The 13,180-nt window shown below is 33.4% G+C and overlaps 2 protein-coding genes and 1 non-coding gene across 3 annotated transcripts; all 3 read right to left on the reverse strand.

Annotated features, from left to right (window-relative positions):
• Positions 1 to 1,887: 1,887 nt before the first annotated feature.
• On the reverse strand, positions 1,888 to 4,328 carry LOC25500391 (60S ribosomal protein L28-2). Its single transcript, XM_013588797.2, has 3 exons — positions 4,135 to 4,328; positions 3,151 to 3,314; positions 1,888 to 2,224 (listed from the first exon to the last, which is right to left on the reverse strand). Exons 1-3 carry the CDS (start codon positions 4,280 to 4,282, stop codon positions 2,105 to 2,107), a joined length of 432 nt encoding a protein of 143 aa, XP_013444251.1. The 5' UTR covers positions 4,283 to 4,328; the 3' UTR covers positions 1,888 to 2,104.
• On the reverse strand, positions 2,576 to 2,665 carry LOC112417593 (small nucleolar RNA R24). Its single transcript, XR_003008194.1, has one exon. It is a non-coding gene; the product is annotated as a small nucleolar RNA R24 (small nucleolar RNA).
• A 1,560-nt stretch (positions 4,329 to 5,888) lies between the features above and the next one.
• Positions 5,889 to 11,370, reverse strand: LOC25500392 (uncharacterized protein At1g51745). The gene is made up of 4 exons (XM_013588799.3): positions 11,112 to 11,370; positions 10,677 to 10,998; positions 8,121 to 9,193; positions 5,889 to 7,478 (listed from the first exon to the last, which is right to left on the reverse strand). Exons 2-4 carry the CDS (start codon positions 10,883 to 10,885, stop codon positions 6,412 to 6,414), a joined length of 2,349 nt encoding a protein of 782 aa, XP_013444253.1. The 5' UTR covers positions 10,886 to 10,998; positions 11,112 to 11,370; the 3' UTR covers positions 5,889 to 6,411.
• Positions 11,371 to 13,180: the final 1,810 nt, after the last annotated feature.

Raw genomic sequence — 13,180 nt, forward strand, 5'->3', positions numbered from 1 at the left:
GCCACTGACACATGCATTAATCATACCATTAGCGATGCAGGCTCATCTTTAATTACCATCATCAATAATGTTATCCAAAGTAAGACCTCGTTGTAGTTAGATGGATATAGCCAAAAATTCACAAATCATAACCTATATAATCAAAATTAAACATTTGTGTTTACAAACCAAAACTCATTAAATTCAAGGTCAAATCCTCATGAGGTCCTTTTATATGTTTATAACAAGTTGTATTTAAGTTTTTTATATAACAAATTAGTAATTTAAGTCATAAAATGTTTGCTTCATTACTCCTTTTAAGTCATTAAATGAATCCACCATTACCTTTTTTATCAAACTCAGTTTAGTTCTTTTTTTTAGGTATGGTGATTATGTTTTTGTTCAACGCTAAGTTGGTAATCAACAGTAAAATTATTAAAAGTTTAGATGGTGGAACACACTTAAAAGTATTTTACTCATTGACCAACGGTCATGAACAGTAAAATTAACGGTAATAGTAACTGACACTTTACAAAATCTATTCTGTAAATAATTTATCTTCATTTATAATTTTCACATCATTCTCAGAATATTTATCAATACTTTTAAAATGACTAAATATTTTCTTATATGCATCACTCTCCTTGTCATTGTTTTGTTCCTTATTAGTATTATCAATATGAGCAATGCTAGGAACACTCACTTTTAAACATCCTCTCTAATACTCACTCTCTTATTGGTTTAAATCATTGTTGAAAAGAGTAAGTGTTCGAAAGAGTGTTGAAAAGTAAGTGTTGCTAACATTCCTCTTATCAATATTGAAGAATTAGAAATAGGTTACATGGAAATAATTATATTTAGCGTTTTTCCATTATTAGACTTAGTTTGAATTATTACCATTTGTTCTAATAGAGACATAAGATAGATATTATGTTTGGTATTCCTGACAAAGTTTTTCACGTCAAAATGGGATGTTGATTTGGTTTTCTTGTTCGTGTTGGGATAAAAAGACCTTACATGATAGTTGTCCTAAAACTGTCTAATAGAGATAGAGATTATAGAATATGGTCTAGGACTATAGGTGGATTAACATTTAACACCTTAACCCATTGTAGTTTCCTTACTTATTTCATAATATGATTTCGTAATCGATTGTAATTATTCAGTGATTCAAATTACATTGTTTCGATAAACAGATATCTAAATGCATGCTTCAAGGGTCACACTAGTATCATTATCAAGGATCATTTATCCAATACTAATACAAATGGATAAAGAATTTAGGGTTAAATATGTTTTTGGTCCCTATAAATATAAATATGTCAATTTTTCGTTTTAATTCTTCTAAAATTTTCCTTCAACTTTTAGTCCCTATAAAATTTTCAATCACTACTTTTGATCTCTATTTTTAATTTAATTTTTATATTTTTAATTAAAATTGTTCAGAAATGTGTAAAATATTCTAAAAATAATTCCTAAAAAAATTAGAATTTTTTAACAAAACACAAATTAAAGATGAATTTTTAACCTTCAAAAATATAAAAATTCATATTAATTCGCTTCGTTAAAAAATATGAACTACATATAAGTTTACTTTAAAAGATGGTTCAAAAATGAAGATTGAAAAATTTAAAAGGACTAAAACAAAAAATTGTCATATTTATAGGGACCAAGATCATATTTAATCCAAAAATTTATATAGTTGAAAATTAATTTTCCAAAATTTCACAATAAGATTACTAAATCAAACTCATACACGGTCCAGCTATCACATGAAAAATAACCTAAATTGATTTGTGCCAGCTGCATTTTCAAGGAAAAGTCAACAAAATTGTTTTGTGCGTGCAAAGATAGAAGAATCAGGTAATTTCCCATGTTGTCTCAAACTTTTCCTTTGTATCCAGAAGATTGAAAAGAATGAAATAGTTATACGAAGACAAAAGAAAAACAATTCTGAAAGCTATAACAAGCTAAGTTCTGGTTTATAAATAATTGCATTTCAAAACTCATATGACAAGTCATAGAAAAACAAAATGATGTACCAAAAACAAAGGTTCAAAAGCACAAAAATAACTGGATTTCAAAAACTCAGGATAGGGCTATGACAGAAACTGTTCTAGATTAACTAAGCCTGTCTGTTCCTCTTCTTGACACCGGACTTGGCAACTTTGAGGCTTCTATGAACTGCACTCAACCTTGCAAGAGCTGCCTTCTTCAGATCAGGCCTGTAGTAATTATCTGACACCTGTACCATATCAAAATGTTATGTTAAAAAACTAAAGAACTGGCTATATTTCGCTATTAGCACAAATCAGAGGAATATAGGAAGAATCATTAATTTAGAAAATCAGAAGAAAAAAAAAACTAAATACAATGAAAACTATTTTCCACCATGACATAAAAACTGTGCATGAACAAGTCAGTTAAGACAAAGAAGCATTAGGAAACAAGTGAAATACTTGAGGAAATTCAGACAAACACTTGTTATTGTAACTTAAAGATGGTTAATACCCTGGTATCATAGGATAATTATCAACCGGTATCATGAAGAGAATTTTATCAGAAAATGCATTCAAGAAAGAGCTTTCGAAAGATAAAAGCTCAGAAGCCAAGCGTAACATGTGTATTTCATTGAAGAAACCCACATAGGGATCCTACTTATATGTTAGAGCCTCATCACTGCCGTATCATTTTGTAGAACTGATAAAAAAATTGAACTCAATGCATGGGTACATCATAGATCTCAGCAAGGGCCAGCATAGACATGATTTGTTTTCCTATGACAACAATGCAATAAAACATTTTCCAGAAACATAAAAAAAAATATTTCTCCTTATGAACATAACATCAAAATTATGCATAAAATCAATCAGAGGACTATTTAAACCTATACAAATGCATAAAACCAATCAGAGGACTATTTACACCTATGAAAAATTGAAAATACATAAAATCAATGAAGCCAAAACAAATTGAAATATGGCAATGGCAATTGACAGCAAACAACAGCTCAATAAAAAAGACATTAAAGTCAAATATAGATAATTAGGAACAATCAAATATCCGACACAATAAAAAAAAAAAAAAACAAATTTTCATGTAAAACAAAATTCTTCATAAACCATTCATATGTTCTATAAAACTAACCAAACCAGAGTTTGAAAAAATTACCTGATTCTGAACAGCCTTAGCCATCCTGCGGAACTCCTTCTTCATGATAGATTTGTGAGACAAAGCAGAAGGCTTGTTCTGCTTCCTTGGCTTTGTTGTAGCCAACAACACTGACTGATCTTTACCAGCAGGCTGAATGGTCACAGTTTTCTTGTTTGCCAGACCTATAAAGACAAATTAAACCAAAAACCATTGAAATACTAATATTCATTCTACCAAGTACACTAGAATCAATTAAAATTTATCCACTAAAAATTGAAAAACATATTAATTTCTTAACCATACTGAACCTATCACAAAGATCGTTTTTCCTTCACCACCCTACTAGGTTAATCAGACAATCATTCTTCACCACCCTACTAGGTTAATCAGACAATCATCAAAGTTTCAAAATCCAAAATCATCAAAATTTCTACATCTCAAATATTCTCATTTCCTATCATAGTTTATGTGAAAACTGAAAATCAACCAAAAATTGGCAAAAAAATAAGGTTTATTTTTTTCAAAAACCCATTATCATAAACATAAAAAACCCTAGAACATATACATTGTAAGGATCAACCAAAACAAAACAATTAAAATGCATCGAATCATTCTACCTAACATACCAGAGTCAATTAAAAAAAAATTACCACAAACAATAAGTACATTTTTTTCTCTTAAAGCAATATAAAGCTAACAAAAAAAAAATCAGTTTTTTCCTTTACCACTCTTACTAGATAAAAAAACAATCAACAAATTCTGAAAATCCAAAATCAGCAAAACTTCTACTTCAACAATCAAATCTTATATATTTGCCTCCTATCATAGTCAAGTGCAAAAGGTTAATTTTTTTTCAAATACCAATTATCAAAAACATAAAAAACACTATCAAAAATCAACAAAAGAGTCTCAACAACAAAAAAAAAATCATAAACCCATTATCAAAACACAAAAAACCTATCAAAAATTATCCAAAAAAACAACGGAGAAACGGGATCATACCAGAGAATTTGTAGGAGTTAAGGTTGTAGAGATTGTTACTCTCTCTGCTGAATTGAACACTCTGAGTGTTGTTTCCAAACTCCTTCACCAAGAAAGAGTTGTTCTTCTTCACGATCTCCCATATGAGTGGCCCTGGTACTGTCGCCATTTTCTTCTTCTTCTTCTTTGTCTGCAACGCACAAATTAGGGTTTTGTTTTGATCTAGGGTTTATATAGTTGCAATTGGAAACCCTAATTTATCGATTTGATTGGACCGGGTTCGGAAAGTTCGACCCGTTTTATTACTGGACCAAAAGTTTAGTAAACTAACTGTATTAATTAATTTAAATTAGTCAATTGTTATTAACACCTCCCGGTTTTACTTTACAACTCTCTCTAAAGATTATCCATGAAGAAAATATCATACTTTTGTGGATTTTATAACTGGGAAAGCTATTATTATGTCCTATATAAAATGATATTGTCCTTTGAAATGAAATAATGTTATTTTGTGTATTAAATAATTATAATCTCGGGACAAATATTATTTGCAGTTCACTTGAATTATTTTCTACACACTTCATTTTAAGAGAGTTTGGTGTGTGTTTGGATTAGCTTTTGGAGACTCATTTTCACTTTTAGATGCACTTTAAAAGTGAAAATTATGAAGCTGAAATTTCCAGCCTTTAGAAAAACGCACGTCTAGAAACCTTTCACCGCAGTCCCAAACAGTCATTTAGAATATATGAAATAGACATTTAGATGACTATGATGTGATGTATATGGTTTTAAAATTAAAGTATCTAGCAGGGATTGGTGGCACGATATGTACGAGATGACATTATGCAAAAAAAATTAAGATGTGACTGAGTTAGTAATTAGTATAAAAAATTGGTTGGATTGGAACTTCTAAAAGAGAGTAATCAAGACAACTAAATGGATGGCTGAGATCCAAATTTGTCTATGTCATGTACCTATTCCTAAGTAGGATTTAGAAAATCCACCAAGAGAACATGACGAAAATAAATGTCATCATTTATATCATAGGTCTTTATTTAGTATTATAGGTGTGATTTCTAGGTGAAGTAATTATAACTTATACTAATATTCATCTTCACTAAAGTGGTAATCAGTGTGTTTGTGTGTATTCTCAAGGTCTTGCTTGTGAAGAAAGATTGAAGTGGAGAACTGATTTAAAGTGTTCTCTAATGACAAGTGACAACCCTCTCCTCCAACTTCAATTTTCTAATTTGCATTTGTGAAATCCAGATTCTTTTTTCACATTTACAGACATTCTGATAAAAGGATGTGTAAACTCTCAAAATTTAAAGATGTAATAATGCCATTTGGGATTCGAAATTTCAAAAAAGAATGAGTTTTTGGAATCTCTTCGAATATGATGTCATTACCCTTCTTTTGGATTTTGTGTCAATGATCCTACTCATACAAAGCTTACGGACTGTTCAATTGTATCTTCTTTTTTTTCTTCATAAAACAGCCTAAGTTTTAAGCCAACTATCAAATTTAGAAGACCAAAGATTAGGGAGAGAGTACTATATATATCAAAAAATGGCCCTCTGTAAGATTAGAACATATATATGAATGCTCCCTTTTTGACAAAATCCTACACAGATACTTCAACAAACTAAAACTACTTCAATATTTGTATAAAACTTTTTAAAAAGATAAACTTGACAATTTTTTTCTTCTTTTACATTATAGTCGAAGAAGATCACAACCAAATACTCAAATATTTGAAGCTAATAAAGTAAACATACAAAACAAAAGAAAATGATACTATTCTTGACAATCTGTATATGTATCTATGGCATGACAAGGTTCAATACAATACAAAACTGAAATGGTGACCCACTCACCATTACAATTTTGCTTTTAGCCTTTGTAGAGAGGAGAGACTATGGAATAAATTGCCAAGTCAAGTCCAGCATGAGGGTACAACATCAAAAGCTACTGACCCAAACAACCAGATTCATTACTTTATAACAAACCCAATATCAGGTTAATTACCTAATAACCAAACCATGTTTACCGCTCATCCAATGTTACATTATTTACAGAGCCAAGAGAAGGCTCATGTGATTAAAACTCCTACAAATGTCTTGAAAATTGTACAGAAGATTCTCAACCTTCATGGCAGAAAGTGTAGTGCTGCAAACTGTGAATAAAAGTTGAAAAATAAAAATATTATCATCTTCTAACCAAAATCTCTTATGAAGTACTAAAGTAACAATTCTCTGCAGCATCATTTCATTGTAAAACCATCCCTGATAACTGATTTCACGGGTTGGTAGTCGATACTGCACGGTGCGTCGACCGTGCCTGCCCACTCAATGCCTCATTTATCCTACTGAATACTATTGTAAGAGGAATACAAGCTATAACAGGACCCTTGAGCTTATCTACCACCGGTTTTCTCTTCTCTTCTGACTGTCTGTGACCGGTCAACGAGGACAACTTCCGAATCTTTTTATTCAACAGCCCAGATTTTTTTGACTTTGAAGATTTCCTACGAGAAAAATGCGACGATCTCTTCGGTCTTCTTGTGGTGACCGGTTTTGGCTTCACCACACAGTCGATATCATCAACTTCCACGTCGCGTCTCAAGCCGCTCAACATTTTATCGCAATGACCATCCTCCAATACCTCAACTGTCAAAGGGTGTCCAATAAAGGCTTTGCCACTCAATTTACTCGCAAGAGAAACCAAAGGAACATGTTGTGGCCGGTAACTGGATTTAACTTCTAGTTTAACATCGTATAATGTCCCATCAGAACTACAGTTTCTACCAGGAAAATCTGCCGTTTCATATCTGGAGTTAATGGCAAAGCGTGACTGGCGATAAGGAAGTGATCTCTGAGGTGGTTCTGCTGTTGTACCCTCGATATGCTTGCTCAAGTCCCGAAACCCTTCTACTTGACCTTCAGCAACTGTCTTGCAGTTGATTTGTGAAGTACAATTGTTTGAAGCATTGGATACACCTGTGCCGTTCCAATCAATTTTCTGTTTCTGACCGGCACCTTCACATAATCCATCTGAGTTCCTTGTTCCTGTTAAATAAGCATCGGATTCACCATCCATGCCGATATATTTTCTCGAGACTTGTTTCCCATTTTTACTTTTATGTCTTAAATTCCTCTTCCCTTTCGACTGCCACTTTGAACTATCTTTTTCTGCTCCATCACTAACAATATCGTGACCAACAGCTGAACTGGTACAACCAGCTTCATTCTTGCTCCCATTTCTCAATGCAAAAGCTTCGGATTGACTAGCTTCACAAGATTTCTGTTCCAATGCACTAACTTCAGGCATGCCGAATGAGCAAGAAACAAGTGTGGGTGAGATACCTAGCAGAAGAAATTACAACAATAATGTGAGGCAATTATCCAGCATAAGTATAACTAACCTGATGCAGCAAAGAAGAAATATAAACGAACTTGGGGAAAGGAAAACATTCATATAGACAATTACAACAATTATGCTTGCTCGACACCTAGAGCTTGAAGAAGAAATTTTTAACAATCAGTTTGCACACTACTATTGGGACATTAAAAAGCAATGACTGCGAAATAAGAAAACATAAAACCGAGCAAAGATCTCAATGGGGAAGCAGGCTAACTATTAACTTCAGATAAGTTTTCTTCTGCGGCAAAGTAACATGAATATAACTTGCTCAAGTGCAAAATTAAAGGGTAGCGTATCTTAAGTTTTTATCTCCCAAAGAAACTGTAACGAATCATGATGTATGTTTTAAAATTTACATGTTATGTTCTAAGCAGTAAATGAACTATTTTACATATATATGCAACACACCAAACTAAACAGTATTACAATAAACACTAAATCTAACATGAAACCAAAAGGCATAGTTGGTAAATGTGAGGGGAAGGAAAATCAATATTTGCAAGCAAAAAGGGATGAAAATAAATTGTGAAGCATTTCAGATATAGAAAAGTAGAAGACACTAAGGAAATCATGGTCTAGTGTACCTGGAGAGGGTTTCTCCTCCTCTAGAACCCCAACAAGTGGGACATCGAATAATATGTCAGAAGAATCATAGCCAACTAGCCCTGGTATTTCTGTAGTCTCATTCTCCTTCTTGATCCTGTGATTGATTTGGGGAATATCGCTACCCTGGTCATGAACCGTTAATGAAGTCCCATTCTCACAAGCAGTCTCAGCAGCACTATCTGAATTGTTAATTTCCTTCCCAGAAGGTTTCTTTGAATCAGTAGAATCTAATCCTGAAATCTTTACATCAGTTATCCCGCATGGTGGAGAACTGCTTGAACCGGGAGGCTGGTCACAAGTGACAGGAACTGATACCATGGCAGTACTCTCTAAAACCTTTGTCAAAGTCCGGCGTCGATTTTTTCTTTTCAAGAGTTCATGAACATTTCCCACTTGTGATCTCTTCCTTTTCAGAGAAGAATATGTCTTACCAACATTTACAGAAGTTCCATTTGCCAGGCCATTCCCTGTCATTGAGTCGTTGAGGGAAGCACTGACATGCTGCGCTATCTCGGTTGGACCTAAACCCTGTCCCTTTCTATTCGACACGACACCATTGCCAAGGTCCTCAAGTCCTTTCATTCGCTTCACTCCTTCAGTTCCATCGTCTTCTGAATCATTAGGTGTTCTTCTCCTTCTTCCCTGCATAGATGGAATCTTTAAAGAACCATTATGATTAGGTTCTTCAAAAGATATACCAGATTGTGACAATTCTGGAGCTGAATTAGAATTGTCTTCGGAGTCACTCAAATCATCAATCACATCCTCATTGCCATCATCACTAGAATTGGACATAACGGGTAATTCTCCGGCTGGTTCACCGTGTTCGCTGTCAGATTTATCTGATCTGGAGCATAACGGTAAGGGTGCCTTGTCCAAGTGAGCACTCTCTAGCTCAAGAGCATGAAGAATAGCATCTTCCCTTCGAGCATACTTCACTGCCTTCTTGCCTAAACCAGCGGCAGATGCCTTTGCCTTCTCAATGGCTTCAGCATACTCTCTACAACGAAAAGCTTTTACCCTCTTCGATTTTTCAAGATTATACCAATCCCTGCACCACAAAGGAGTGTTTCCAAAATCAAACTTATGCAAACATAAAGAGCTTTACACCTCAAACAAATTCAAGAATCACGGTCGACAATTGATCAGAAACTTGCCTGAACGTAAAGTAATCATAAATGAAAAGGAACTAAAACTAAACATTACAAGGAGATTTCTTGACCAATGTCATGACACCCAAGTGAGACACATTTATCTAAAGTAATATATTGCAAGCAGCTTCATAAGTCTCACTTATCAAAATATTGCACACTGATCTTTTGCTACAAATAGTTTCAGAAGAAAGAAAAAAACATTCATACAAAGGCTCAAGCAAATCAGTGACTTGCACACAAGTGTGATGATACAAAATAACCTCAACACATTTCTCCACATCGATATCTCGTATCAAACATCTGACGAAATATTAAAAAGAAAACAATTACAACCATATTTTGGGAGAAGCATAAATTAGGTCAGCACTCCTAAGTTTTGATGGCTGTAAATCCTACTATATCAGAAAGCACAAAACAAGGACATCCCCTCTGCCAAATATGCAGGAATCATGATTAAGATAAATCAATTTCCATCCCACCAGAAACACCAATTCATGTATGTAAATGGTAAAATCACTTTGACAAAAGGGGTCCACAATATTAGTATAAACCAGCGTTTTATTAAAATTTATGGAAAAGCTTGTTTTAAATATAACAATCCATTGTCTGGTATCGAAGCAGGACTTTAATCACGAACTCCCCAGCAATCACCACCCCAGCCCCACCTAAAAAAACAAAAACCTAAATAACAAACTTTAATGATCAAGCCAGCATCATACAGCTACAGAAACATCCTAAAACTTCGGGATGAACAAGACATCATCATTTAGTTACCGCCCGATCCAATTAAGGGTGCATTTGGCATATATGAACACCAGAAGAAAAAGATAGTTAGACAGACATAGCACAAATCACAAATTATAAAAAGCATGGCATCCTATTACAAAATCAACTCCTCCCTTCTCCATTCCTCCTCTCTTCACACCAAACCTACCAAATAGTCAAAAACTAAACGCGAGTTTGGAAAACACCAAAATCAAGGTGGAAAATCACATGGATCAGAAGCTACACCGCTCAGCCAAACACACACCAAGTCTTTGTTTATGATGGGGTTTTAGGAGGGTAGGGTTTATGGCAAACACTTCCCTTGTTTGCGAGTTTTTATAATAGAGAAAATGAGTTTGAAGATTTTCTAAAAACCCTCCCAAACCCTTATCCATCTCTTTTGTCCAATCCCTCAAATTGAGGGATTTTGAAATCCAAACAAAGTGAGGGACTCCCTTCCATTCCATCTCAAATCCATCCCAACTCCCAAACACATCCTTAACATCAAAATCAACACAATCTTAAGGGTAAAACTTATGAACAATCAACCAAAAAATAAAAGCAAAAAATTGTAAAAATATGTACATAAATCAAAGAACAATAAGAAACACTTACACACTAGCATCATCACGACCCAACAGCTTAACCGGAGTACCCGATCTCGGAGAAACCAAACAACCATCAGACAATTCATCAAGACTCATTATACGACCCGGCCACCATGACCCATTTCTCCTTCTTACCCAAACCAAACCACCCACAGAAGCATTTATTCCATTGATATTCGATTCTTCAGAACTACCCATTTCACCCAAAAAAATCATAAATCAAAACCCCAACAAAAAATTCAATCTTAAACCCTCATTGCAGAACAACCCAAGTTCAGAATCAGCTTAAAGGTTTCACTTTTGGATGAAACAGCACAACCCCTTTTAACCTAAAACAAAAAACATAGCAAATAAATGTTAAAGATTGAATTTTTATCAATTGTGCATGCAAAAAAAGGTAGAAAAAAATTGGAAAAATTTAAGGGTTGAAAAAATAACCAACCTAGTCAAAGGGGGTTGTGAAGTGATGAAGGAGAAAAGAGGAAGAAGATCTAGGAGAAGAATAGTGAAAGTAGTGAAAAGCAGGATCTAATTCAGTGTTTTTTGAGACATTTTTGGTGATACAGTTTGTTTCCGTGTGTGTGTTGGAGTTTGATTGTGGTCTGATTTCATGAGTGGGGGAAAAGAGTGTGGGTAGAGAGAGAGGGAGGGAGTGAGAAGCAGTTCAGAGAGAGAGAGAGAGAGATTTGTACCCTGTTTGGATTAAAATGCAACTTATGATGTTTCTAGGACTTGGTACATTAGAAACCTTTGAGTGAGTCAAGGAGGACGCGGCTATGGTGCATAGGAAAATTATTGTGCATGCTGCATAAATTTAGAAATGGTTTCTACTCGTACTTCAAAATCATTAGATTTACTTAATGGTTTCCAGTACCCTTGCATAATGATTTCTAGCACCCTGCATAAAATTATGTCAAAACCATTTTGCTGTGGAAATGGTTTTTGTGAGTTGTATTCTAAAACCATTTCTGGATTTATGCAGGGTGCATAAGGATCCTTATGCACAATAACCGCATCCAGCCAAGGAAGTGTTTAATGTGTTGGTTAAATAAATGATTTTTGTTAGGGTTCCTTTATCTTAGACTTAGGGTGTAATTGGAAAATAAAAGAAAATGAAATGAATGAAAGTGATTAAAAATTGAGAAGGATTTGGTAACTCGGCTTATTTGAGCTTTAGAGATAATGAGTTGGATGTCAATGATTCAAACATGAACGAATGAATATTAATCTAATAACTAATATTTGTAAGTCAAAACTAGAAGAGGTGATATGATTTTTTAGTTGGGTGGTAAATAGTTCAATGAATTTTATCGGCTCTCGTGTTTCCTTTTTGTGTCCTTATGTTGTTCCAAATAATGCATTAGAGACTAATGTTTTGAGATATGAAGATAATATCGACAGGTGGCATTTCCTAATAAGTGTTCTTTCATACATATCGTCAAATTTAAATTCAAATTGTATGCAGATAATAATGTCACGTAGTCCGTACATCAGTGGTTGTTGAGTTGATATCAAACATAACAGACTACGAGCTCAGTATTTTAATTTAAAACAAAAAAGAAACTAATTATGCATTCAAATATGAATTGTGCAATATGAATTCAATGATCATCAATGTGCTGGTTGCTTGAGTGTGTGAGACTATCAAATAAAGGCAGTTCAAATTCACCAGACTTGTTACGATATGCTTAAAAGGTCGGTTATTTGAATTAATGTTTATATGTATTTCCTATGTATTCATGTCCATCTATTTTATATATTTTTACTATGTATCTGATTCAAAGACCGATTAATCTGGAGATCAATCTCACCATACATTGATAGAGGGTCGTTCAATTGGACAAAAGAAATTCTTATCCATGTGAACACTTTTACCACATAAAAGGAACTCCAAAAAATAGTTAATATAAACAACCTCTCAAAAAGTTATAGTAATTCTCAATATAAGTTTGTTTTTGTGATAACTAAAAAGAAAAGAAAAACGATCCAAATTTAACCTTAAACATATACCATAGTTAAATGAAAATTTAAAAGTAACTATCAATATTGTTATATATTTTATATCCTACAAAAAATACTATCAATTTTTGTTGGATATTTTTTTTATACAGTTTTGTTGAAACTTATAATTAGATAGAATACATGTTAAACAATAGAAATAAACATATTAAAGTAAGGCAGATATTAAAAAAATGATAATGATAATAATAATAATAATAATAATAATAATAATAAAAAAAAAAAAAAGTATATACAATAGAATGCAATTGAAAGGGCAGATAAAAAGTGCACAAATGTCGGCAATGAATGTTGGTTCAGTTGGTAAGGAGTGGAACTTATGTTATGCAAAGACGCTAGTTGGACTTCCATTGTTGGCGTGAGAATCTCTTTGATTGAGGATCTATAAATACTCTTTATTGTATTCAAAAACCACTGCATTACTACATATATGTAAACCATGCAGCTTCTAAATCATATCATGTTTGCCCAATTCCATCATTGTAAAACTCT

Source organism: Medicago truncatula, chromosome 8 (assembly GCF_003473485.1).
Source record: "Medicago truncatula cultivar Jemalong A17 chromosome 8, MtrunA17r5.0-ANR, whole genome shotgun sequence".
Lineage (NCBI taxonomy): Eukaryota > Viridiplantae > Streptophyta > Magnoliopsida > Fabales > Fabaceae > Medicago > Medicago truncatula.